Source organism: Atheta coriaria, unplaced genomic scaffold (assembly GCF_025399875.1).
Source record: "Atheta coriaria isolate IRGN ID8LTWV9N9 unplaced genomic scaffold, Caltech_Dcor_3.1 hic_scaffold_9_pilon, whole genome shotgun sequence".
Taxonomy (NCBI): Eukaryota; Metazoa; Arthropoda; class Insecta; order Coleoptera; family Staphylinidae; genus Dalotia; species Dalotia coriaria.
Window position 1 is genome coordinate 5507470 of NW_027045451.1, and position 23849 is coordinate 5531318.

The 23849-nt window shown below is 38.7% G+C and overlaps 1 protein-coding gene and 2 long non-coding RNA genes across 5 annotated transcripts in view; 2 read left to right on the plus strand and 1 right to left on the minus strand.

Annotated features, from left to right (window-relative positions):
• The window catches only part of LOC135798911 (uncharacterized), a 35127-nt gene extending 30258 nt beyond the window's left edge, over window positions 1–4869 (plus strand). The window contains exons 3-8 of one of the 3 annotated variants that reach the window (XR_010549803.1): window positions 2858–2909; window positions 2964–3111; window positions 3228–3279; window positions 3392–3443; window positions 3556–3607; window positions 3720–4869. This is a non-coding gene — a long non-coding RNA (uncharacterized lncRNA). The remainder of the gene's footprint in view (window positions 1–2857; window positions 2910–2963; window positions 3112–3227; window positions 3280–3391; window positions 3444–3555; window positions 3608–3719) is intronic. The other 2 variants (XR_010549802.1, XR_010549804.1) reach the window with 2 other exon arrangements.
• An 896-nt stretch (window positions 4870–5765) lies between these two features.
• On the minus strand, window positions 5766–11675 carry LOC135799817 (uncharacterized). Its single transcript, XR_010550067.1, has 4 exons — window positions 11024–11675; window positions 10865–10898; window positions 9307–9333; window positions 5766–7143 (listed from the first exon to the last, which is right to left on the minus strand). It is a non-coding gene; the product is annotated as an uncharacterized lncRNA (long non-coding RNA).
• Window positions 11676–17183: 5508 nt separating this feature from the next.
• On the plus strand, window positions 17184–22368 carry Ppa (Partner of paired). The gene has a single exon (XM_065311447.1). The coding sequence runs from the start codon at window positions 17484–17486 to the stop codon at window positions 18900–18902; it is 1419 nt and encodes a 472-aa protein (XP_065167519.1). The 5' UTR covers window positions 17184–17483; the 3' UTR covers window positions 18903–22368.
• Window positions 22369–23849: the final 1481 nt, after the last annotated feature.

The following is a 23849-nucleotide window of genomic DNA, read 5'->3' on the forward strand; positions in this document are numbered from 1 at the left end:
ATTCGTCGGTTTTTTATTTTATTTTGTTGACATGTAGTTACTTACACATTACAATGTTGCATGCAGCTACTTGCAACCACAGCTTGAATTAAAACTTTCTTTGCTCTTTAGTTGTAACTCTTAAGTTGTAGTTCATGAAACTTTTAAGTCTTTCGAAATGCCTATCATGTATTAATGGCTTCTCATAAAATCTTTTGCGCTGGTTGTGTGTTAAATAAACAAAGTGGAAATTGCGCGCGCCGCAAAAAAAGGAGATTGAGTTCAGACGTCAGATGCGCAATGCGAATATTAAGTTAATCGTTATCGTAAATTAAAAGATTGCGAAGATTGCACAGATGCTTTTAGCGAAACTAAAATTTAAAAGTGTAAATTTCGTTTTTTAGTGATAGAAACCAAAGTTTCAAACTGTTAATTAAATACACCTGAGTCTATAATAGTACTTAAATCTTTTTCGTCCGAAAACGATTCTCATGTTCAAATTTATCTTCTGTTCTTACCTGAGAATCACCAAACGGTGGCCAAAAAATGTGGCCCCTCGCAAGTTTCGTTGTCGGGTTGATTTTTTCGAATTGTTATTCAACCCGCCAGCGTCATTTGTGATTATTTCAATTACAGTTTCGTTCCGCACGGCGAGAAGAAAGATTCCTACCGCATTTAATGACATAATGACGATAAATCGCCACGTAGGGTAGTCGTTTGCAGACGGGTTGCTTGAAATTAAGGGTTTCGTAGTTAATTAGCTTCCCCAGTGGCATCCATGCCATCCACTTTGATTTATATCTAAATTACTAATCACGCTATCGATAGAGCCTCACACGAAAATCTAAATCAAAAAAAGGAGACGAGACACAACTTTCTTTGACCCCTGATTTGAATGATCATATTTTATTTGTTTTAATGCATTATAAATATTAATTGTAGTCGTAATTAATTTCCACTTTCGTGGTTTGTAACATTTAAGGCTATTAATCAATGTTTAATACGATGGCGATGGCGAACGAGATGAAAGCATGCGATTAATTACTTTTTATGAGTATTATTTGCGTTTCCCACAAGTAGAAACAAGCAACGCACATGCGCAAGAAGAAGGTTCTTGTGCGCGGAACAAATGATAAATTGCACCTTTACGCTTAAAAATTGTTTATCCGCTATGTCTGCTATTGATATGCTAATTAATAATGATAATAATTAATCGTGCGCTTTAATGTTAAACGCTCACACGATTTGATCGTGCGTTGCCGAACATGATTGTTAATTAAAAATGTCTTTGTCCGAAGAAATGGCTAAAGTTTCCTGCACAATTTCCCAGAGACGCATTTGTACAAAAGTGCATCGTTGCGTTCGGTATGATAAAGCAGAAAGAGTGCTAAGTTCAACCACGCGCATTCAAACATGAAAACGTTTCTGCTTTGCACAGCGCTCATTCACAATTTACACGTATGCACGTACGACGTGTGGGCTTTGGCCATTATTATAATCTATTAGTGCTTCATTGTTTCAATTAATTATCATAATTGCTCGTAGGCACGACGTGCAAAACCGTAAATGCAAAAATGCAAAAACCATATTTATTTCTTCTCTTTGTGCAACTTTATACTTCAAAACTTTTGTTGTAGCATCGTGAAGTTTTGCACAAAATAAGTGCAAGAGCGGATAAAACAAGGCGCTCCTTGTTTCGTTTGCAATGCGAAATGATTAAAGCGTCTATTGTTTCAAGTTGATATCTTTTACAGATGCATGGCTGCTTCTATGGGTGGCTGTAATAAGTATCATTGTTTTAAGCAAAATCTTGCCGTGGATTCATTTCACCTCTATAAATTTTTATATGAATGATTACAAGTAAAAATATAGTACAGACTTACACCGCCACCTGGTTTACACGTACCAAAGCTGTAATAGTCACATGCAGTAGGCATCTGCATGAATGGGTTGTTGCCTGTGGTTTTTGTATTGAACTTTTATAGTAGGCAAACCAACATACGTTACAAGTACAAAATATATACGTGTATATATTTAATAATTGTTCAATACTTTTTTAAATTATTATGTTGTTATTCCTTGGATGCAAGTTGCACTGCTCTTTTACCTCCTTTAGGTTCCTGCTTTAATAAAAGAGCGCAGGCGATCTGTATTTCACTAGATATATTGCTCTAAATTAAAATACTCATTCATAGGTGCCGCTAGGGCTTCATTTTTATTGCATTCAAATTGCAGCGTACAAGTCACTCTTCTCTGCGGTATATGGCAATTACGAAACAGGTCAATATTAAAATTATTTCCAATATTAAATAACCTCGCTTGTAATGGTTATAAACGTGAGTAGCAGTTAGAAAATAATTCGTATATTACCTTCAAATTAGCAATAGCTCTATACATTTTAAAATGTTTGTATCACGAAGCAGTTATTAGTATTTCGCACTATGTAAACAACAGCGCGCACGTTTTGAAACTAGTATGGTTCCGATCAGCGCCAAGTGCGTATTACTCTTTGTATATTGTGTTTTATTCAATATTTTCATTTTTGTCTACATTTTATATATAGACTTTAATAGTGGCAGTGTTACCCTTAACGATAAGCGTTTGTGCGAACTCCAACTTCTGTCGGAATAGTATTTAAATCAGCCTAAATTGAGTCTGCACGAGAATTGCACCGCACGTTGCACGGCTTAACACCTGGTTTCTTTCTCAGTATATAAAGTATGTGTGTAACTAATCATTCTTGCATCGAATTGTAAGTGTTGTTGTAAATATTGTAATTTTTTAGTAAATTCATGATGTAGTTTTGTGATTTTCATACGTGGAAACCATTAAAATAGAATTTTTGTCTTTTGACTGTTTTTTACACTTTTTGTTTCAGGGCTCCAGGAATTGAACGGCACTTTACAGCAGAATAATCCTTACTTCAAATTGTAAGTATTGCAAATCTTTATTATATCCATGACTTAATTTTGTAATTTTTACAGGGAGATGAGTGTCTGGCAATAATTTAAGTTTGCCTTTGAATTAGTGACAAAAATTACATTTTTGTGTCGCAAAGGCTCACTTTTTGCTTGTTTTAGGTGTTCGACATCCGAGCCCGACATCATAGGAGAACCATTCTTGCATCAGATTGTAAGTACATATTTAATTTCTTTATCATTTGCCTAAATAACTTTTGTGATTATCTTAGAAATTGACCCCCAAAACTGCATTTTTATGTTCGAAGGACTAATTTTTGCTTGTTTTAGAGATATTGCACCTGAATCTGACATCGTAGAATGATCATTCTTACATCAGATGGTAAGTATTTAATTTCTTTATCATTTCCCAAAATAACTTTTGCGATTATCTCACAAATTGACCCCCAAAATTGCATTTTTATGTTCTAAGGACTAATTTTTACTTGTTTTAGAGATATTGCACCTGAATCTGACATCGTAGAAGGACCATTCTTACATCAGATTGTAAATATTTAATTTCTTTATCATTTGCTTAATTAACTTTTGTGATTCTCGTACAAATTGACCCCTAAAATAGCATTTTTATATGAGAATGACTAATTTTTGCTTGTTTTAGGGATATTGCACCTGAGTCTGACATCGTAGAATGATCATTCTTACATCAGATTGTAAGTATTTAATTTCTTTATCATTTCCCTAAATAACTTTTGCGATTATCTCACAAATTGACCCCCAAAATTGCATTTTTATGTTCGAAGGACTAATTTTTGCTTGTTTTAGAGATATTGCACCTGAATCTGACATCGTAGAAGGACCATTCTTGCATCAGATTGTAAGAAATTAATTTCTTTATCATTTTCATATGTAACTTATATGAATCACTTATGAATTAGCGAGAAAAATTAACTTTTTGTGTTTCGACGCACTGATTTTGCTGGTTTTCGGGGATTAGCACATGAACGCGTCATCCGCGTAATATCAGCGAGGTCCCTAAAGATGTAAAATTCAATTCTTCATGGCGTTATATTCTAATGTCGTAGGAGATGTACCTGTAGAACGGTATTGTTAGATAAATTGTACGTTTCGTACGTTGTTATGTCGATAACTTGTAACTGTTTACATTTAGTCATTTTGAATAGTTTTTGGCTTATATATAACATGGATTGTGCTTTATTAATTTTCGTTCAAGTGACTGAGATAGAAATACCAGGATGATGTGATAGCAGGTGAGCTAGAATAAGAGAGCAATACTCTAAGTTTCATGTTCAATCCATGTTTTTTATATGATCTGCAGAATTTTCTACAATTTGTTTTTACTTTTCGTTCGACCTTGGCTTGCGCAGCACGCCGTGCGCTGCCATTTGAAATTTGACCAGTACCGCACTGGTCACCGTGCGTCGTCGGGTTCAAGTGACAATTTGCTATACTGCTCAGTACATCTTGCGCTGACGTATTGGCTGTTATTTTTTCCTGTTTAGTCAGTGGCACGGAATTGTGCTGTGCGCGCGTGTTCTCTTTCTTCTCCGCCCTTGTTCGTCGCGATTTCGGGCGATTTTAATAAGGTGCAAGCCTTATAATTGTTTAGTCATCAATTGCTATCAACTACTGGACAAGTGATTTATCTCGAATCGACTCGATACTTGCGCGTGTGTTAGCCATCATCCGCCGGCCGTCGGATCTCTTACGTTGGGCGTACGGATTCCAATTGCATTTATAGGCCAAAATGGTATTGTTAATTGCAAAAGCAATTCAGTGAGTAGTAACATCAATTCTACTAACAATTCTACTTTGTGTGTAACTTTTGATACGAGAGCGTTGTGGCTTGATGATACGTAGGAAAATGGCTTGAATCGTACGTACGTTCGTTTTATTTAAAAAAATGAAGAATGTATTGCTAAATACAATTAATAAAAATCAATTTAAAATGAAACTCTTATTCATAGTTCTTTGTAACATCCTCTTTGTCGCTTTCAGGATATGCGTTTTAAATCATATTTCATATGAAGTTTATGTGAGTGCAACATAGGTAAGGCTTGTGTTGTTGTTTTTAAAAAGTTGAATATAGTAGAAACATAAATAGGAGATTCAAATATTAACGATAAAAGCACTCGGTGGTCGAGTGGAGACGTGCACCTGCTGGCATGCTAGCAGACACGGATCGAATCTCAGGTATAGAAGGCATTTTTCTCAAATATAAAAATATCAGATGTAATTTGGGTTGCATATATAATTGCAATGAAGTATAAGAGAAATTGAAATACAAGTGAAGGCAATAAGAGAAGTAAGAAAGTAAGTGGAGAAACGAGAACAAGAGAAATTAAAGGAAGTAAAGAATAGGAGAAGATAGAAGGAAGAGAAGAAGAGAGTAAAGTAGAGAATAGAGGAGGGATAGATGAACAGGGAGGCCTAGATTTTTAAATTTTTTGGCACGTGTCGTTATGACAGTCTAACTGCTTCAATGCGTCCATCGCTCCCGGCCCAACCTACAGCTACGATGTCTCTACGCTTCATCCCCAGGATACTCAGGCATATCAACAATTTTTATGGTGGGGGATCATCCCCAGAGAGAGGGAACTCCTTATAAGGACAATCCTTATAAGGACTTGTAAAAATATTTCTAAGTTTTAAGTCATCTCAAGAGAGGAGACACTTAAAAATATTCTTACAAGTTCTGAGCAGTACCTGAAATGAGAGAAAGAATACACAAATCATGAAGTAAACCTTAACAATTTTTATAGTGGGGATCATCCCCTGAGAGAGGGAACTCTCTTAGAGACCTGTTCCTGAAATGATAGAAGGGGTACACACAAATCAAAGAAGTCAATATATCTTACTATTTCTTTATTAACAATAGAATACAAGTTTAGATTTTACAAGTCAACAAAATACATGCCGCCATATTGAAACAGGATTTACGACCTGCATAGCCGCGAACATGCAAGCAAGTAGCACATCGCAAAGTACAGCCGGGATAAAGAAATTAATTAAATACCTAATTGCGTGATTAAAAATGGAAACAAATATACAGGGAGTTACAAAAAGAAAATTTAAAGTGCAAACAAAAAGTTTTCATCGACAAGCAAGAAAACTAATATACAGGGTGTTACAAATAGAAAATTCGAAGTGCAAGGAAGAAAAACCTAAAAACAACAGTTAAAGCTAAAGTTTGACGGACAACAAGAAAAGCGAATATACAGGGTGCTACAAAAAGAAAATCAAAAGTTCAAAAAAGAAAACACTAGGGAATGACAAATTTAGAAAACTTACAATGTGACATCAAGAAAAACAAACATACAGGTGTTACAAATAGAAAATTCGAAGTGAAAAGAAAAACCTAAAAACAACAGATAAAGCTAAATTTTCACAAACAACATGGAAAATGAATATACAGGGTGCTACAAAAAGAAAATCAAGTGTTCAAGAAATAAAACATTCGGGAATAATAAATTTAGAAAACTTATGATGGGAAATTTTAAAAAAACATACAGGGTATTACAAATAGGAAACTCCTTAATTTAAAAACAAAATACAAATTTTAAGTAGAAAACGACCAGGAAACGATAAATTTAGTCAGTTTTACATGAGAGGACAAGGAAAAGTAATGCATAGGGCGATATAAGAAGAAAATAGCTACATTTAATAAGATAATAAAAATTTTCGATGCAGAGAATTAGATTCACGAGAGGGTGACATAACAAAACTACAACTGCATTTTTAATTAAGAATAGAGAGCTAGAAGAAAAATCAAAGAAAATTAAAATTTATAAAATGTAAAATTAAAAAAAGAAAAGGTAGGAAAGTGATGGATAAATAAAACATCAATATGATTTTATTGAGATCCTAAAATTTACTTTGCGATTGGTTCTCCAGATACGCCACAAGCAAGGCAAAATGTGTCGGCTGACGGCAAGTCTGTACACACGCGGGAAGTAATTTAAATTGTCTATTAAAACATGTCTCCGCGATTGGAGCATTATGACATTAAAAGAAAATGCAAGCGAAGAAAAATTCAAGCTATTAAATCGATGATTGACATGGAAAAAGCAAAGTCTGCAGCGAAACCGAAAACGCATCTGACGGCACGCGTCAATTTTGAGTTATTACGGTACTTGTTACGTGTGATTTAAGACAAAAATGTAATTACATAATTGTGATTTAATAAAGTTTATAAACTTACCAATGTGTCGGATAATCAAAGAAAGTACTGAAACAAAAAAAGCACGTGTGTGAGAATTCGCACTATGATGCTCACTTATTTAAACCCGTTCCGTCCCATAATGAACATGCACTATATTAACCGACAATATTCCCGCGACATCCTGTCAAAGACAGACGTTAATCACACTTACTCAAAACTATCCATAGGATACATATTTCTAATTTCAATTCTCAGCATCAAAGTAATCCAATAGCCGAGGGACCACTAACGCATGGATGAAGCTCAAGTTTTATTATCATTTTACCCGGAATTCATCATGCACAAAACACTATGCACGTCTATTGTTATTAAGTGCCGATATTTATGCCGATTTTTAATTAATAAATAATAATGTAGTTAATGTAATCGAAATGAATAAACGGAAGATTCCGAGCGGGGTGCAGTTACGAAAAGACTAAAATGATCGAAAGTTGGTAGCGTGAACTCAACATTGCGCGCGTTTATCGCGAGACAAAAAGTTGTTTATACACAAACCCCGATAAGCGCGAAGAATTGAAACCGAAATATTTCAGATGTGCACTAAAATACAATACAATATAATGTTTCACATCAGTTATAAACTTCAACGCAACTTACAAATAAGATAAAAACGATTGCACCAACGGATCCCGAGATACAGCCAAAATTCCACCGCATGTTTCGAAAATTCATAAAAGTCGTGAAAGTTTGTGAACGATTTTAAAGAACTTCCAGTATAATTTTGGGGAGCAGCAAGGCCGTATCATATAAAATACATCACGGGCTATGCAAGTTTGAAAGAATCATTAAAATCGCAAAAACGGTTCCTGAGATACGCAAATTTCCACCGCGTGTTTCGAAAATTCATGAAAATCGTGAATGTTTGAGAGCGATTTTAAGACACTTCCAGCGTGACTTTGGGGGGCAACAATGTTGTATCTTATAAAATGCTTCTCATGCTATGCAAATTTGAAAGAATCATTAAAGTCCCACGAACGGTTCCCGAAATACAGCCAAATTTCCACCACGTGTTTTGAAAATTCATGAAAATCGTGAAAGTTTGAGAGCGATTTTAAGGCACTTCCCGAGTGATTTTGAGGGGTAGCAGGGCTGCATCATATAAAATGTCTCTCACGCTATGCAAATTTGAAAGAATCATTAAAATCACACGAACGGTACCCGAAATATAGCCAAATTTCCACCGCGTGTTTCAAAAACTCATGAAAATCGTGAAAATTTAAGAGTGATTTTAAGGCGCTTCTAGCGAGATTTTGGGGGGCGGCAAGGCCGTATCGTATAAAATGTCTCTCGCGCTATGCAAATTTAAAAGAATCATTGAAATCGCACGAACGGTTCGCGAGATACTTGATAATTTATTTCCCCGATTTTCGACAGTGAATATCTTCTAAACTAAAAGAGATAGCAACCAGAAAATTGTAGATTATGGAAGAATGGAAAATTCTCTATCAGATGGAAATGTAAAATAATTAAATTAAAGTGGTAAAAGTTCTAAAACGCGACTGAAACTGTTAAAAATTGCAATTTTTCAATTTTTGGCGATTTATTTCAATTGCGAATATCTCGTAAACTAATCTACGGATAATTTTCTATAAGATAAGCTAATTGAAATGCATGTATCAGAAATGAAATTATAATTCTTTAAAAATGGACAAATGGGAGTCAGCTATACAGTCATCCACGTACGAAATGAACACGAGTCACTTCCACCGCTGCCCTCATACGGTGCCTTGAACACGAGTCACTTCTACCGCTACCCTCATACGGTGCCCTGAACACGAGTCACTTCTTACAATGGGAACTCAAGAAAAACAAACATACAGGGTGTTGCAAACTGGAAATTACTTCATTTATACCAAATACGCCACAAGCAAGGCAAAAGGTGTGGGCCGACGGCAACTCATGGCCACACGCGAAGAGAAATTTAAATCGTCTTCTACAAATATATTACTCTCAAAATTAATTGACAAACTACTAAAACACGTCAACGCGAGAAAATGCGAGTTGGAATAAATTCACGCTATTAAATCGGTGATTGACATGTCCAAAGTGTGCAGCGAGACGAAAGACGCACCCGACAGCATGTGTCAATTTTGAGTTACTCACGTACTCACGTTACATGTGATTTAAGGCAAAAATGTAATTATGATGTAAATATGTTTACAAACTTACTTATGTATCGGGTAATCAAAGAAAGTACTGAAACAGAAAAGAAAACACCTGTGTGAGAACACGCACTATGATGTACACTTATTTAAATACGTTCCGTCGGATAATGGATTAGTAATATTTTAATCGACATCATTCCCGGTAAATCCTGCCAAGAACAGACAATAATTACACTTACTCAAAATTATCAATAGGATACATATCTCATTGGAATTCTCATCATCGAAATAATGCAATAGCTGACGTAGTGGTCCGTCGTTCACATGAAAACACGAGTTTAGTGCAAATCATCCTTAGCATAACACTACACACTTTTGTTGTCATTAGGTGCCGATAATAAAATGTAATGTAATTAATGTAGTCGAAATGAATGAAAGAAAAGTACCGAGCAGCATGCAGGTAAGAACAGACTGAAACTGTCGACTGAAACTGTCGAACGATCGCAGCGTGAGTGCAGCATTGCGGCATTTATCACGATATACCTAAAAAGTTGTTTATACGCAAACCTCGATATAGGTAAGCGTGTAGAACTGAAATTGAACATTTACAATATGCACTAAAATAAAATGTGCAGGTATAGTTCCACCAAATTTCCACCGTGTGTTTCAAAAATTCACAAAAATTGTAAAAGTTTGAGAGCGACTTTAAGGCATATCTAGCATGATTATTGGGGGCGGCAATGTCGTACGGCGTAAAATGACTCTTGCACTAACTAAATATAAAAAATTATTCAAATCTCACCAATGGTTCGCGAGGTACCGACTAATTTCCACCGCATGTTTCAAAAATTCACAATATGTAATTGTAAAAGCGATTTTAAGCCAAGGCTAAGGCTAAAAAGTTTGAGGACGTTTTTCGGGTAGTTCTAATAGACTAAAGGGGTTGGAAAAGCATCATTTTAAATACCAACTCTTTCTCTATATCGTGGCTAAGAAAAAAATAAAAATTTCACAGTTATTTCGGAAATATGATCCAATTTCCACCTTAAAACACTGAAAATGCGCGAAATTTAGGGGTGTTTTTCTGGTAGTTCTAGTAGACTAAGCGGGTTGAAAGAAACATGATTTTCACAAACAAACTCTTTCTCTATAACTTGAGCAAGAAAAAACTAAAAATTTTCCAATTATTTCCGAGATATGGACCAAATTTCCATCCCAAAACATTGAAAATATTGCGGTTGGGCGGTTGTGCTACCTACATATCATTTTAAAAAAACAGCATTTTCGCTATACGAGAAAACTGTGATTATCTAAATGATTCTCAAGATATGACTCATTTTCCACCACAAAACACAGAAAATAGGCAAAATATTTAGCGAAACTTTGGAATTGTTTTTCTGACAGATCTTGTCGATTGAAAATCCACAAGTACGCGATTACAGAAAATGAAAAGTATAATTGCAATATTCATTAATAATCCAAATAGGCGACGTGGTATACGAAAAGCTATGATGCGATTTTTAATTGATAATTCTGAGATAAAATACCCCAAATAACAACAACAACACACTAGATTTCTACCTGTGCGAGCCTGCCTGAGGTGAATTTAATTATTTACTTACCAGTCATCTTCCATACATGTACGGCAAGTACCTACTGTAACAAAATAATACTATGTAAAACATTTTGCATGATACTAAGATATTACACATCAAGTACCGTGAAATAAAACCTTATATTAAAACATGATTCATGTATACACATTGATATGTATTACTTACAAGGTAACATGTTCTCGCGACTTAGTCATTGTAATCCATGACATCCAACATCCGACAGAGAAAAATATCACGTTTTCTAACATTGCACACACTATAAATCATCAGTAGCACGGCACACTTGTTATTATTACATTGCGTTGATACGTGATAGAATGTATAACTCAATTTACCGAATCAATCGCTATCGGAACATGGCAACTCGCGAAAGAAATACACAGAATAACTACTAGAGCACATACTCGTAATTTCTACTCGACTCAGTATGTTTCGGCGACGGCGATAAGTCATTCACAACTGCGCGAATTGAATCACCTGAGTTCCATGAATAGTGTGAGTTCCGAGTTCCGACGGCACATCGTCTCATGGACGTAAACAAATAAATCTAACAGATAAAACAAAACCTGCTGCACCAATTCACACTATCACACACAGCCACGCACGATTCCTTTTAAGGCTATGTACCCTCACTAGTACCTACCAACAACAGGCAGCGATAACTGTGCTTCGAATTTAATACAAATATGTGCATTCTAGCGCCATCTAGGCTTGATTTAAAGAATTATTGATAGATTACCAGTCTGTTGGATGTTAATAACGCACCGCGTTCATGTATTCTGGAAATATAATTTACCGTAAGTGATCTCGTGATTACTAAAACTGTACCTAGATTTATTTGTAGTACACAAATTAAAGGGTCGACTACACTGTGCTAAAATTTATAAAATTAGCTAGTGCTAGATAGTTGAGTCGGCGTATATACAAGATATATACAGCTTATATTTTATTTTAATTTCTAGATAGTGTAGATAATTGGATGCCTTTTGCTTCTTGAATAAGGAAATCTTTGAAATTTATAAAATTCGCTTACATTTTCATAATACACATTGAGTGCACAATAAGTTGCCTATGGTGAAACCTTGATCAAAACATTAAAACTGGTTCAACAAAATGTTAATATTATTAACACTGGATATAAAAACAGCATAATCGTATTAATCATACAAATGCATGAAAATTCATTCATTCAAATTATAATTGTGATAATAAAATAAAAATGCGCATAATAATTATATAAATAAAATTATATACAATTGATGACAACATTTTATCACCTCATTGGTCCAACACAATAGTTATTGCAGAATAAGTTTTGGGTAAAATCGGATGGCGCGTCAAAGATTTATTGTGGCAATTGGTAGTGATTGGGCACAATTTCGGCACTATTTGATCTTTGCAAGTCTAGTGTAGTCAACAAAACTCAACTTAGACTTTTCGAAAATAGACGTAAAATATTAACGAGCCGCATGATTTAACAATACCTCAATATAATCAGGCAACATTTAGCGTTTGTGCGGAATTGTGTGCCGAAAAGAATGTTTCTGTGAAGGCAAACAACTGTTCGCTATTCGAAAATATTTATACCTGGTTAGATGTTTAGAAATGGCGTCAAAAGCAAGATGTTAACTTCAAACATACGATTGAAAAATATTTATATCTGTGATGCATCTTCACATAATTAAATACCTATGTGTTAAATAATAATTTATAAATTTTAGTAGTATTATTTAAGACATTTAATATTTAGTTCTAGCTACTTGTCGCACCGATACTTGTTGCATCAATTTTTCGAAATGTGCTTCTGGGATTTCTGAACACAGTAGGTACCGGTCAGTTATACTACCGCAGATTATAAAAGATACTCCGTTATAATCCCTAAGCGTATCGCATCTTTGCACCACTTTCGTAATTCTAGGTAAATACTTAAAAGATTTGTAACATAGCGAAAAAGAATCGCATGACAATAAGCCGGGCGCGCTTTGCGCATCATAAAGATAGAATTAAAAACTACGCGGGCGGTAAACAAATTCGCCTACTAGCCGCTCGTAAACGCCGGAGAGAATTTGGAAAGCGACGCCGACAGTGCCGAAAAACGGTGCATGATGACTTTACGACGAAACCCCCTTGTAAACTAATTATTTTATTACTCGACCTCTAATTCTCCGGGTCGCCGGTTGCAATGTCGGCGTAATCTTCGATAACTCCTTGTCGTTTTGCGCAGATTTTATAATCTTCAAAAATATACCGTCCGAGGTCTGAAAATCGTTTTATTACTTCATAGATGCTATTTAGATATTTCCGTAAATAGCAATAATACATTTTATTTTATGGAAAATTGGAAGCTGTAAACGATTTACTACACCAAAGATTGTTTAAACAGCTGAAAAGTAAAAGTCCACGCCGTCCAATTCTAAATCTGAATAATTGAAACTAAACTTATTCAGAGATGAATGTATACAAGATAAAAATTAAATATTCGCAAGCGTTTATAATGCGAATGAAAAACAAAAGAATTACATAAGAATGCCGCGCGGAAAATTGCAATTCCGCCCACATTCGCATTCGTTTTCAGTTGCGTAATATGTGTGAATCGATAAATTTACATTTTTCCTCTTCACTTTTTCAAGTGCAGTTGGCAAAACAATTCATTAAACTTGAAATCCCTCAATTATCGAGTGTTTGACGCTCCAAACGCGCTGGCGAAAGAAATGAAAAACGGGTGCAAAAAGTGCACGCGAAAATGAATGAAACGCGTCCGCTCGTAAATATGCGCGAAGAATGAATGAACCAAAGTGTAATCACAATAACGCGAATAACGAATAGGTAACGAACGCGGAGCGCGCCGGCGAGCGCGCGCCGACTGAATGAGCGAGTGGAAACGAATTAAACGTAATTATGCGGTTCGTAGTTATCTTTATGGTTAAGCGCTAACCATTTTATTGCGAATTATGATGATTATATTAACGCAAAACACACAAGTCGCGCACGTACGAAACGGGCGCGTTTATTCGTCGCATCGATCGTTTCCCATCGAACACAAAAAATGTGCGTCACATAAAGTGGAAATTTGCGGTTGAGAATTTTTACAGAAATTAAAAATTCATTCAACTATCGTTAGTGACGGCAATATAAAATTGACAGTTGCAGCAATATATAATCAATACAGGTAATTATTTACAAACATTTAAATGTAAATACATAATTCACGGAAAGTCAAGCAAAAGTTAATCAACAATAAATGTCAAATAAATAAAAATATACACTAAATTGAGACAAATTGCACCCTAGCACAATTCTTACTTTCGTTTTCATTTTTGTTAGCATTTTTTATTGTATTTAATTTAATTTTTGTTTTATTTGCGCCGAGCGCTCCCAACTTTTATATCCACGCGCAATTTTCGACATTTGCGCTTCGTTAGGTCTTTTATTATTCTGATATGTGAGCTCGTATATTAATTCATTTGATTCGTTTCTATTTCGCGCATTACTTTATTTAATTTCGTCTCGTTAGTGCCGAATTCGGGCCACGTGTACTCCAGCTTTCGGCAGCTTTTTATTTTAATTTTGCGTTTATTATATTTTATCACTTTTTTAATATTGAAACAAATTAATTTATTTTTCCTTTATTTGAGTCCGTTTATTAACAAACATCATCCCAACCCCGAGGAGAGTCACAGGAGATAATTAAATCTAATATAAAATAAAAATTAAAAATATTTTTCGATAATATGAAAATAACGTTATTTGCAATTGCAAAACACGCATGAAATAGAACTTTCAACATTCGTGCATTCATTACCTGCATTAATTAATAAATTAAAAATAGATTGGTGTAAACACTAACCTGCTAGTGGTCAAACTGGCTGTTTTGTAATGACTCTTATAATGGATTTCGTTATCAGAAGATGATGGCCCGCATAAAAATATTTTCAATGACTTGAAGAGTTTAAATTTTAATTACACTGTATGCAAAGTTTGCTATGAGCAAACACAACGCATGGGAACTGAGTAGTATATACGCACCGTGCGAACGTGAACCAATAGCAATGGCAAGGAATGGAATAAACTTCATAACTTATTGACGCACTCCGCCATCGCCGCGGATAGGGAATCCAAATATACGGCCAGGCAAGTCTTATTCAAGTATGTATTATGTGTAATATGTATATACGCTGAGGCTATTTGCTATTGATAATAAATGTACACATAATCTACAGGACGTTCAATTTGAGAATTTAGTACGCGTTGTGTTTGTTTCTTCTTCTTGTTGTTATAAAATTGAATTTTTTCTTCTTTCTTGTTCGCCCCCTAGAGCATCTCGTGAAGGTTGTATTTGTTTTATTTTCTGGTTTGCGTACATTTTATAATGCTACATGTACTTGACTAATATTACTCTGGGCTGCGAGAGTCTGCACGAAAAGCAAATACAAGGCCTCGCGCAGCTCGCAACAACGCCCGCGAGAGATCTTGTTTCTCATTTCGCTTTTCCATCTTCCATCTTCCAAATGTGTTACGCGCACCGAGTGCGTCGAGAAGTTGGAAACTCGATACGTCTCTCAGCGACTCTGACTTCGGACCTCGGCGGTTCGCCTTTCATTCCGCCTCGTTTCTTTTGCAACGAAGAAAAGGAAAAAAAAGGCTCGAAAATATTCACAATCGATAAGCGTTCGATGCGCCCGCCAGAAGTTTATGTTCAAACGAACGCAAAAACACAATTATGATTGATCAAAGACCAAACAGGCGAAACCACCAAAGGGTTATAACAAACTTTTGACAAGTTTTCAAGCGAAAAGAAGATGTTGTCAAGAATCAATGCCGCGAGTTTTGAGCGAAGAAGAAGATAAAAGAAGGAAATTTTGAATCACGTAACAAATTTTTCGAAACTGTGTGATAGGAACGAACGAAGCCCGTCCAGGATGGTTGAAACAAGAACGAATTGAACCCGAGGCCCATGTGCACAAGCCACGCAAGAGACTTGGGTCTCGCCTAGCTGCCTTCGCCGCGGTGCCACTGCCAACTCCGCAGTGACTCGCCCTCGCCAAGTCGCAACCGAAGTTGAAGTTGGAACATGGAACTTGTTCTATGTGTTGCAGACTATATCCCACACACCGGGTGCTATCCAAACAACCAGCCGAACCTTCTCGGACCCTGAAACCTTCACCAACAAACGACGAGTACGCGGAAAATAAATCCACCTTTTGCCATTGCTATGTCGATATATTCTAGAGGGGCTTGGACGGCGATGTGTTAAGAGGGCAGCGAGGTACGACGGCGTTTGTAAGATCCTGTATGCAGTGCATGGTTTGGGTTACGACTGCGTTGCCTCGCCTGCCCTCCTGCTCTAGCCTGCTGGCGGCGTTTCGAGTTTCGTGCTCGACGCTCGAATCTATCCGCTTGAATTTTCAAGCGCATATCGCCATCCGGCGCACAGCGCGTCGTCTCAGTTCCACCCACGCCGATTCGCGCCGCTTCCTCTTTCGCCTCGCGGCACGCAACACGCCGAACGAGAGAACGCCCGAGTCGGAGCGCGTTCGGTCTTCCATTCGTTTTTTACTCGTTTTCCATGTGCGCGCTCGGGCGCTTTTTTCCTACCGCTTCTTCCAACTATACTCTCTATGTGCGCTTCTTTTTTGTTGTTTTTCTAGTCGCGGCGTTTTTGTTGCTGCTTTTTGCGCTAGCCCAGTGCTGGGGAAAAAGTTTCTGTTTGCAAAAAGCAAGCGAACGACCAAACACTCGCAAAACAAAAGCTCGACAAACAAACACAAAACTTCACATGTAGAATGCGGAATATTTTTCTTTCTGCGGAGAGCGTTTGTTGCACATTCTTGCAGACAATGAAAATTGGAAAATTAGAAGAACAATGTAAGAATTGCAAATGCTTGTCGGGTTTTAATTCTAGGCTTTTCCGCGGTCGGCTTCTTGGAAGCACCAAGATAACGGTTGTGTGTGCGTCGTAAGGAAAACCCTACATTTTTGCAAGTTGTTTTCCCAACATGGCAATTTTTTACGCTCGCCATGGTAAACATGTGAGGCGCAGAGATAGTGTGTTGCCGCTGTGGGTCCCCCACTAGGTGGTTCGTCGCCGGCAAGCCGCCCTCGCAGCGCTGGCTGGCGTGCATGCGGCGTGCGAGCAGCGTTTGGTGGGGAACACGAGCGGGCTGATGGGTTTTTCGAAAACTAGCCTTCGCTCGGCGAGAAACTTAAAAATGCCGCCGCGAGCGACCGAATCGATACGAGGCTGTCGACGCACGTGACGCGCGCTCCGACCAATCGTAGCCGCGCGCCTTCCCCAAACGCGTCGACCGACCGACGGCGGGCAACGGCGGCACAACGCCACGACCCGACTGCGTGCCGTGCGCTCCACACACTCCTCAACTCGTCAGTTCGTACGGAGCGCTCGGTCCGAGCGCGAGCAGTGCCGTTCAGACCCATCCGCCGCTCTGCACGTATACGTAAGACCCGACACGATCCGAGTGTGTACGTACGTACGTTTGAATTCAGTGACAAGTTTCGAAAGTGACTTAAGTCGAAAGAGCGCAACTAGCTGTGCGCTGACCACATTGTGCGCGCGCGCGTGTGTGTTAAGTGTGAGTTTCGAAAAGTTCTTGAACCACATGCTCCTATGATATCAGTAGTGTCCAGTATGATGGAAGATCCGACGCAAGTGCTCTTCACAGAGCTACCAGTGCCGCTGCTATCCACGGCGGCGTTACTCAGACACCATCATCATGGTACGACTCGCTTCCAGCCCTACCACCATCGGCTGCACCAGCCCCAGCATTTTCACACCCCCGTACAGGAGCTGCACTATCTGCAACGTGAGTGCATCGAAGAAGAGACCGTCGAGATTGATCCGGGACAGACACACATCTCATCGCTGTATCCAGAGATCCTTGCCATCATCTTCGGAAATCTAGAGGTTCGTGACAAGGGCCGGGCGGCGCAGGTGTGCACGACGTGGCGCGACGCCGCGTACCGCAAGTCCGTGTGGCGCGGTGTCGAAGCCAAGCTGCACCTGCGGCGCGCCAACCCATCGCTCTTCGCCTCGCTCGTCAAGCGTGGCATCAAGCGCGTGCAGGTGCTCTCCCTTCGGCGCTCTTTGCGCGACGTCATGCAGGGTATCCCCAATCTGGAGTCGCTCAACCTCAGCGGCTGCTACAACGTGACAGACATCGGCATCGTCAACGCGTTCTACACCGAGAGCACCTCGCTCACCCAACTCAACCTCTCCCTTTGTAAACAAGTCACAGATCACTCTCTAGGTCGGATAGCGCAGTACCTCAAGAATCTCGAGGTGCTCGAATTGGGCGGCTGTTGTAACGTGACCAACACCGGGCTGGTGCTAATCGCGTGGGGTTTGAAGCATCTGAAAAGACTGAACCTGCGCTCCTGCTGGCATGTGAGCGACCAAGGCATTGGACATCTCGCAGGTCTCAATAGCGATTCCGCCTCCGGTAATCAGTCCCTCGAATACCTTGGTCTGCAAGATTGCCAGCGGCTGTCAGACGAAGCGCTGAAGCATGTCTCCACCGGTCTCACATCGCTCAAGTCCATCAATCTCAGCTTCTGCGTGAGCATCACCGACAGCGGGCTGAAACACTTGGCCAAGATGGTTTCCCTGCGCGAACTGAATCTACGCGCGTGCGACAACATCTCCGACATCGGCATGGCGTACCTCGCCGAGGGCGGGTCACGCATCTCCTCGTTGGACGTCTCGTTCTGTGATAAGATCGGCGATCAGGCACTCGTGCACATATCGCAGGGGTTGTTTAATCTGAAAAGTCTCTCGCTCAGCGCATGCCAGATCACCGACGATGGGCTCGCACGCATCGCCAAGACGCTCCACGACCTGGAGACCCTCAACATCGGCCAGTGCAGTCTGGTCACCGATCGCGGACTCAACATCATCGCCGAAAGCCTCACGCGGCTCAAGTGCATAGACTTGTACGGATGCACACGCATCACCACCGTGGGCCTGGAGCGGATCATGAAGCTACCGCAGCTGAGTATACTCAATCTGGGCTTGTGGCACGTTAGGTGAAACATCATTTCGTGTTAGTTTTTTGCAACAAATTAGTGAACGAACAAAGGTGATCTCCAATGTACAGTACTCTACCGAGATGGCGGGAGCAAGTGATAAGTTTGCAGAGAGAAGGACGTTTACAGACAATTTCAATGAAATTTAAATAATTGTAGGAATATTAAATTTAGTTAATTGAAGAGAAAAAAATTTAAACCACGTACCGAGATGTGTGCGCAATGAGCTGTGATAGTTATAAACGAATGATGTAACCGTTCGACTAAATTGGTAACTTAACTAAATGATCTTTATTATTACACTTATACTACCTATGTACGCAAAACACGAGTATACAACTAAACGGCAACGCCAACCACCTTCAATCGCCCACACAGAGATAGATTTCATCATCAAACAAACTAAGATCATCTCTGTTATCATTGTTTTTTTTATATTTTCCACATTTCTGTGTGGTGGAAAATTTGAAAGTGGTTGGCGCTGCTCACCTATGGCAACAATTTGCAATCGATTGAAAACAAGCGAAATTTCGTGCGTCAAACCAAGCCTTGGAACAACCTATGTGTATAATTTTGCAACCACCACCAAAAACCTCGCTTGTGAACAATAAACAAATTCGTTTTTCAAGACATACAACACGATTTTGAATGAACAATGCCCAAATTTGCGAGGTGCGAAACAATTGCGTCTAGCGAATCGCCTAGATACTACTGAATGAACAGCAGGAAAAAAACAAGACAACAAAAGAAAAATATTAAAATGGAAAACGCCGAGTGCGAGGTGCGCGGTTGTTGGTTGCTAGAGCAACTCCGCAACTTCGCCTTGCGACACATTTTTGCTTTTTGCGTTAGAGGCGTTGTTGGTTACGCGGGCGCCGTTGCTGCGCGCTGTTTTCGAAATCCAAGTAATTTTGCAACGACATTACACACCTCGCATCGCAACGTGCGAGCAATAGTATAAAATATGCCATGTTGTATGCACCTCAACATTGTTTTTCCAAGCCGAATCGAAATTTAACACACATTTTTTCCCCTTGAACATTTATCGTACGGTTTCTTTTTTATATATGATATTTTTAGGCTCTTGGTTTTAGAGTAGACTTTTTAATGTCCCTCGCAGCAAAAAGACTACGCGCCAGTTGTGTGCTTTTACATTTTTTATTTTTTTGATAAGAAATAATGCGAGATTCTGATAAGCCGAGAAGCCGTATAACAGCATAACGAACGAAGCGGCGCTGACGCAAGCGGCATAAACGTAAAATAAAAACGACGATATAAAAATGGATCTTGCGCCGCTCAGCCGAGCGCTGAAAGCATCGAAACGCGGAATTACACCTTGATAAAGATGCAAGAAGCGTGTTTTGCTTTACGCTTAATATCTTTCTACGATAGTCAAAGCAATTAAAAATTCTAAATTTCGATCAAACTGCGAACAACGTGTATATGTGCATGCTTGCAAAGCGCAGAGGCCACACGAATGCCTAAACAGGTCGAATCCAGTTTTTGCAAACGCGACAACTAACCACGACCGACAACATTTCAAAGAGTTCAGAATGTGTCAGCCATGTCAAAAATCAAAATTTATTTTCAAAAGAAGCGAAAAAACCCGCGCTGTAGATATGGATGTGTAACATTGGATGCGTGTCGAGTGTATAATGTGGAGACGTGGACTGTATTCAACTTTTTGGTTTTGGCATGAGAATAAGAGCTGCCTGTTGCTCTTTCAGGCCCCCGAATCAAACGAGAAGAGAAGAAGCAGCACACACAGAGCGCACATACACACATGACGCTGGCTGGCAGCACAGGCTGTCCGCCTTTTTCGTCCGTTTTCTTCTTCGCTCGGCGCGTCGCGGTCTCGGCATTCATTATTCTTTCCAGACATTTTCGTCTGGCAAGAGCCGCGCATCATCTCCGAAGGTGCACCCAACCTGCATCCGTTCTTTTCGGGCCGCAGCACATACGCCGACGCTTGTTAAATATAAATTCTTCGCGTCTCGCTCGCGCAGCACATCCATTCGTTTCTCGCACGCAGCATATTTTCAAAAGTGCTCGGCTCAAAGCAAACCCAGCAAAAACCAAACCAGCCGGGCGCGCATACCTGTTCGAAAACCGAGGGACCCTTCTTCTCGCATCCAATCCGAAAGGAAGCGAAGATGTGCGCTGCACGTGTGCTTTTGTCCGAGGAGAAGAAGAAACGGGCCGGTACACCCTCTCTTAATACGTGTGTGTGTGTGTGTATGAGCGAGGGTTTTTTTCGGACGTAATGCGCCCTTCGACAGACCGCCGCCGCTTGCTTCTCGGAAGCCTCGACCCAACGAGACCTTTTCTCTTTTGATGCTGGCGAGCGTGGAAATCTCTCAGATTCGTGGAACAAAACCACCCCGAAGTGTGTGTGTGTGGCGCGGCGGGTTCTACCTGCTGCTGTCACTCAAAACTAGTGAATACCACGGGTCGGGGTCTTTATTCTTCAAAATCTAAACTAAAACCCAAGGCCTGAGAATTTTTTGCGCCCAAATTCTAAATCTAAACCCACGAAATATAATGATTATTTCGAGATATCGCTTTGAAAGTGACAACAAAGTGCATACAACATTGGTAAAATTTTGATGCATTGTTAACGAGCATTGTTTATTGTTTACAGCGCATGCGAGAGTACTCTGTTAAAAGCTCCCCTGATAATTAATGCAACAATTTAAAAATTTCCCAATTTTTCCAATCAATTTCGTGATGATCAATTTGTTTGTTTGTAGTTTATCTCAAATTACAACCAGCACTCTAGGGAAGTGAGGAGAAAATGTGTTCAAAATTAATTTTACCATTAATTGTACAGTAGTTTTTTTTGTGTATAGAAAATTATGTTTACGTAACCGAAAAAAAACGAAATTGTTGTTTGTTTTCGTTTGATCATTAAATAATTTAAATTTTAACATTGAAACACAAAAATAAAACACGCACGTACGCAAAATAAATAAAAATGGCGACGCGCAATTGGCTTGTTGTAAATAATTCGTTTCCTACCAAAACGACAAATTGTTTTCCTGTACATATGTAACTAAAACTAAATCTAAACAACTCTAAATAATAGAGCAAACGAAAAAAAATACCGACCCGGATGAAGAAAATGCATGTACGGACTCACATCATACACAATTTTAATAAAGTCTTGTGAACCGTAAAAGATAATTCAAAAACACACAAACGAAAAACCAAATATATTGTAATTTGTTTCAAGAATGTTTTCCTCCCAAAAACAGCATATTAAGAAGACAACCGAGCAAGAAATAATTGAAGAACGAAGAACCAAACAAGTTGGATGCGTATTTGTTGAGAAATTATGTTATGTTTTGTATAAAGAAATGAGAATTGGAAGAGATGCAAATTAATTAATTACAAACTAAAAATTGCGAAAATGAAAACTACAGAAAACGAAATCTAAGACTTAATAAATACATTTTTATTGAGAAATCAAATCTCTCATTGTATTCATTTCCCCGAAAAAAAAATTATTACAGATGATTCTACACACTGCATACACGCATGTAAAGGTAAGTGAAATTAATTAAAATCATGGTGTGGATCAACAATTAACAAAATAACAACACAATCGCATTAATGCATGCCTCATTCGATTAATCTGCGTTTTGTTGTTGGAGATATTAATGATATTCAAGGTGCACGAAACTCACTTAGTCATTTTACGGATTTGCTGCACGTTAATAACAATACGTTATTAACTCACGTCGAATGTGCGTGATCATTGACAACGAATTCATGAATGTGGTGTTGAAACAGTACGATTTTCGGCGTGTTTCGCGACGGCTTTTAAAATGCATGATTGGCGGTGAACGCTTGACAGTGTCTCGAATCGGACACGGTCTGGGAATGCGCTGCAATATCATGTGAACTGGTCTACACGAGTTGCAATGACAAATCTACAAACGGTGCCAATCGCCTGCAATTGCAATTTTCCTGCCTGCACATTCACGTGACGAATTGCATTTCTCTTCCAAGAGAACATTCACATTTTAAACAAAAACACAATACGTATGCAATACGTAGTAATTAATAAAATGATAACGCCGCTAAAAATATGCCTACTGCATGTCTGGGATTGCAGCCATTAGGCCTGCCATAACGTGACATGTTATTGTGAGCGCACGATATGGTTTGATGTCCTTCAAAAGTCAACGTCCCAATAAACATTAGGTGCAATCGGAACTCGTATGATAGTAACAAGAGAATTGTTGGCTATGTGTGTGTGTGAGTGATGAGTATATGTAGGCTGTACAGTATTAAAATTGCACCTACCATTTGATGTTCTGGGATGCATGGTGAAATGTCGGGCGCACGGGAGCGCGACGGACGTGCGTGTTCTGAAATTTCCTGCCTCCAAGCTTCCTTCCATATAATATATTATTCTCGACTACACACGCTGGACGCCGGAGAACTCTTCATTTTTACGCTAACCTTAAATTACCTCATGTGCATGTGTTTTGCGCAAATGACAGCTGCAGTGTTGCCAACGCTAGGAATAGAAATTTCACTAAATTTTAGTAAAATTTTACATTTTTGTTTTAATTTCTTCTGATATTCTTTGTGTAACTCACGAATGACAGCTGCAGTGTTGCCAACTCTAAAAATTAATATTTCACTATATTCTTAGTTTTCAGATAAATAATGAAATTTAAGCAAAATTTATTGCTTTAATAACCCTGAGAACTTTGCAACCAAAAAACTTGCGACATTTCTTATCAAAAATGAAACCTTGGTTTTGTCTTCCATGTTGAATCTTATATTCTGCCTACGAACTGTGTGCGGAATGTGTTTCGTCGTGGATGATGGCAGTAATGTGTAATCCACTTACCGCAATAAAAAATAATTGGCACTCAAGGCCGCATCGGTCGCAAACACCACCACACATACACACGTAATTTTTCGACGCTCCATATTT

Coding starts and splice junctions, on each gene's coding strand:
- Ppa (XM_065311447.1), top strand. CDS start 17,484: ATGATATCAGTAGTGTCCAGTATGATGGAAGATCCGACGCAAGTGCTC.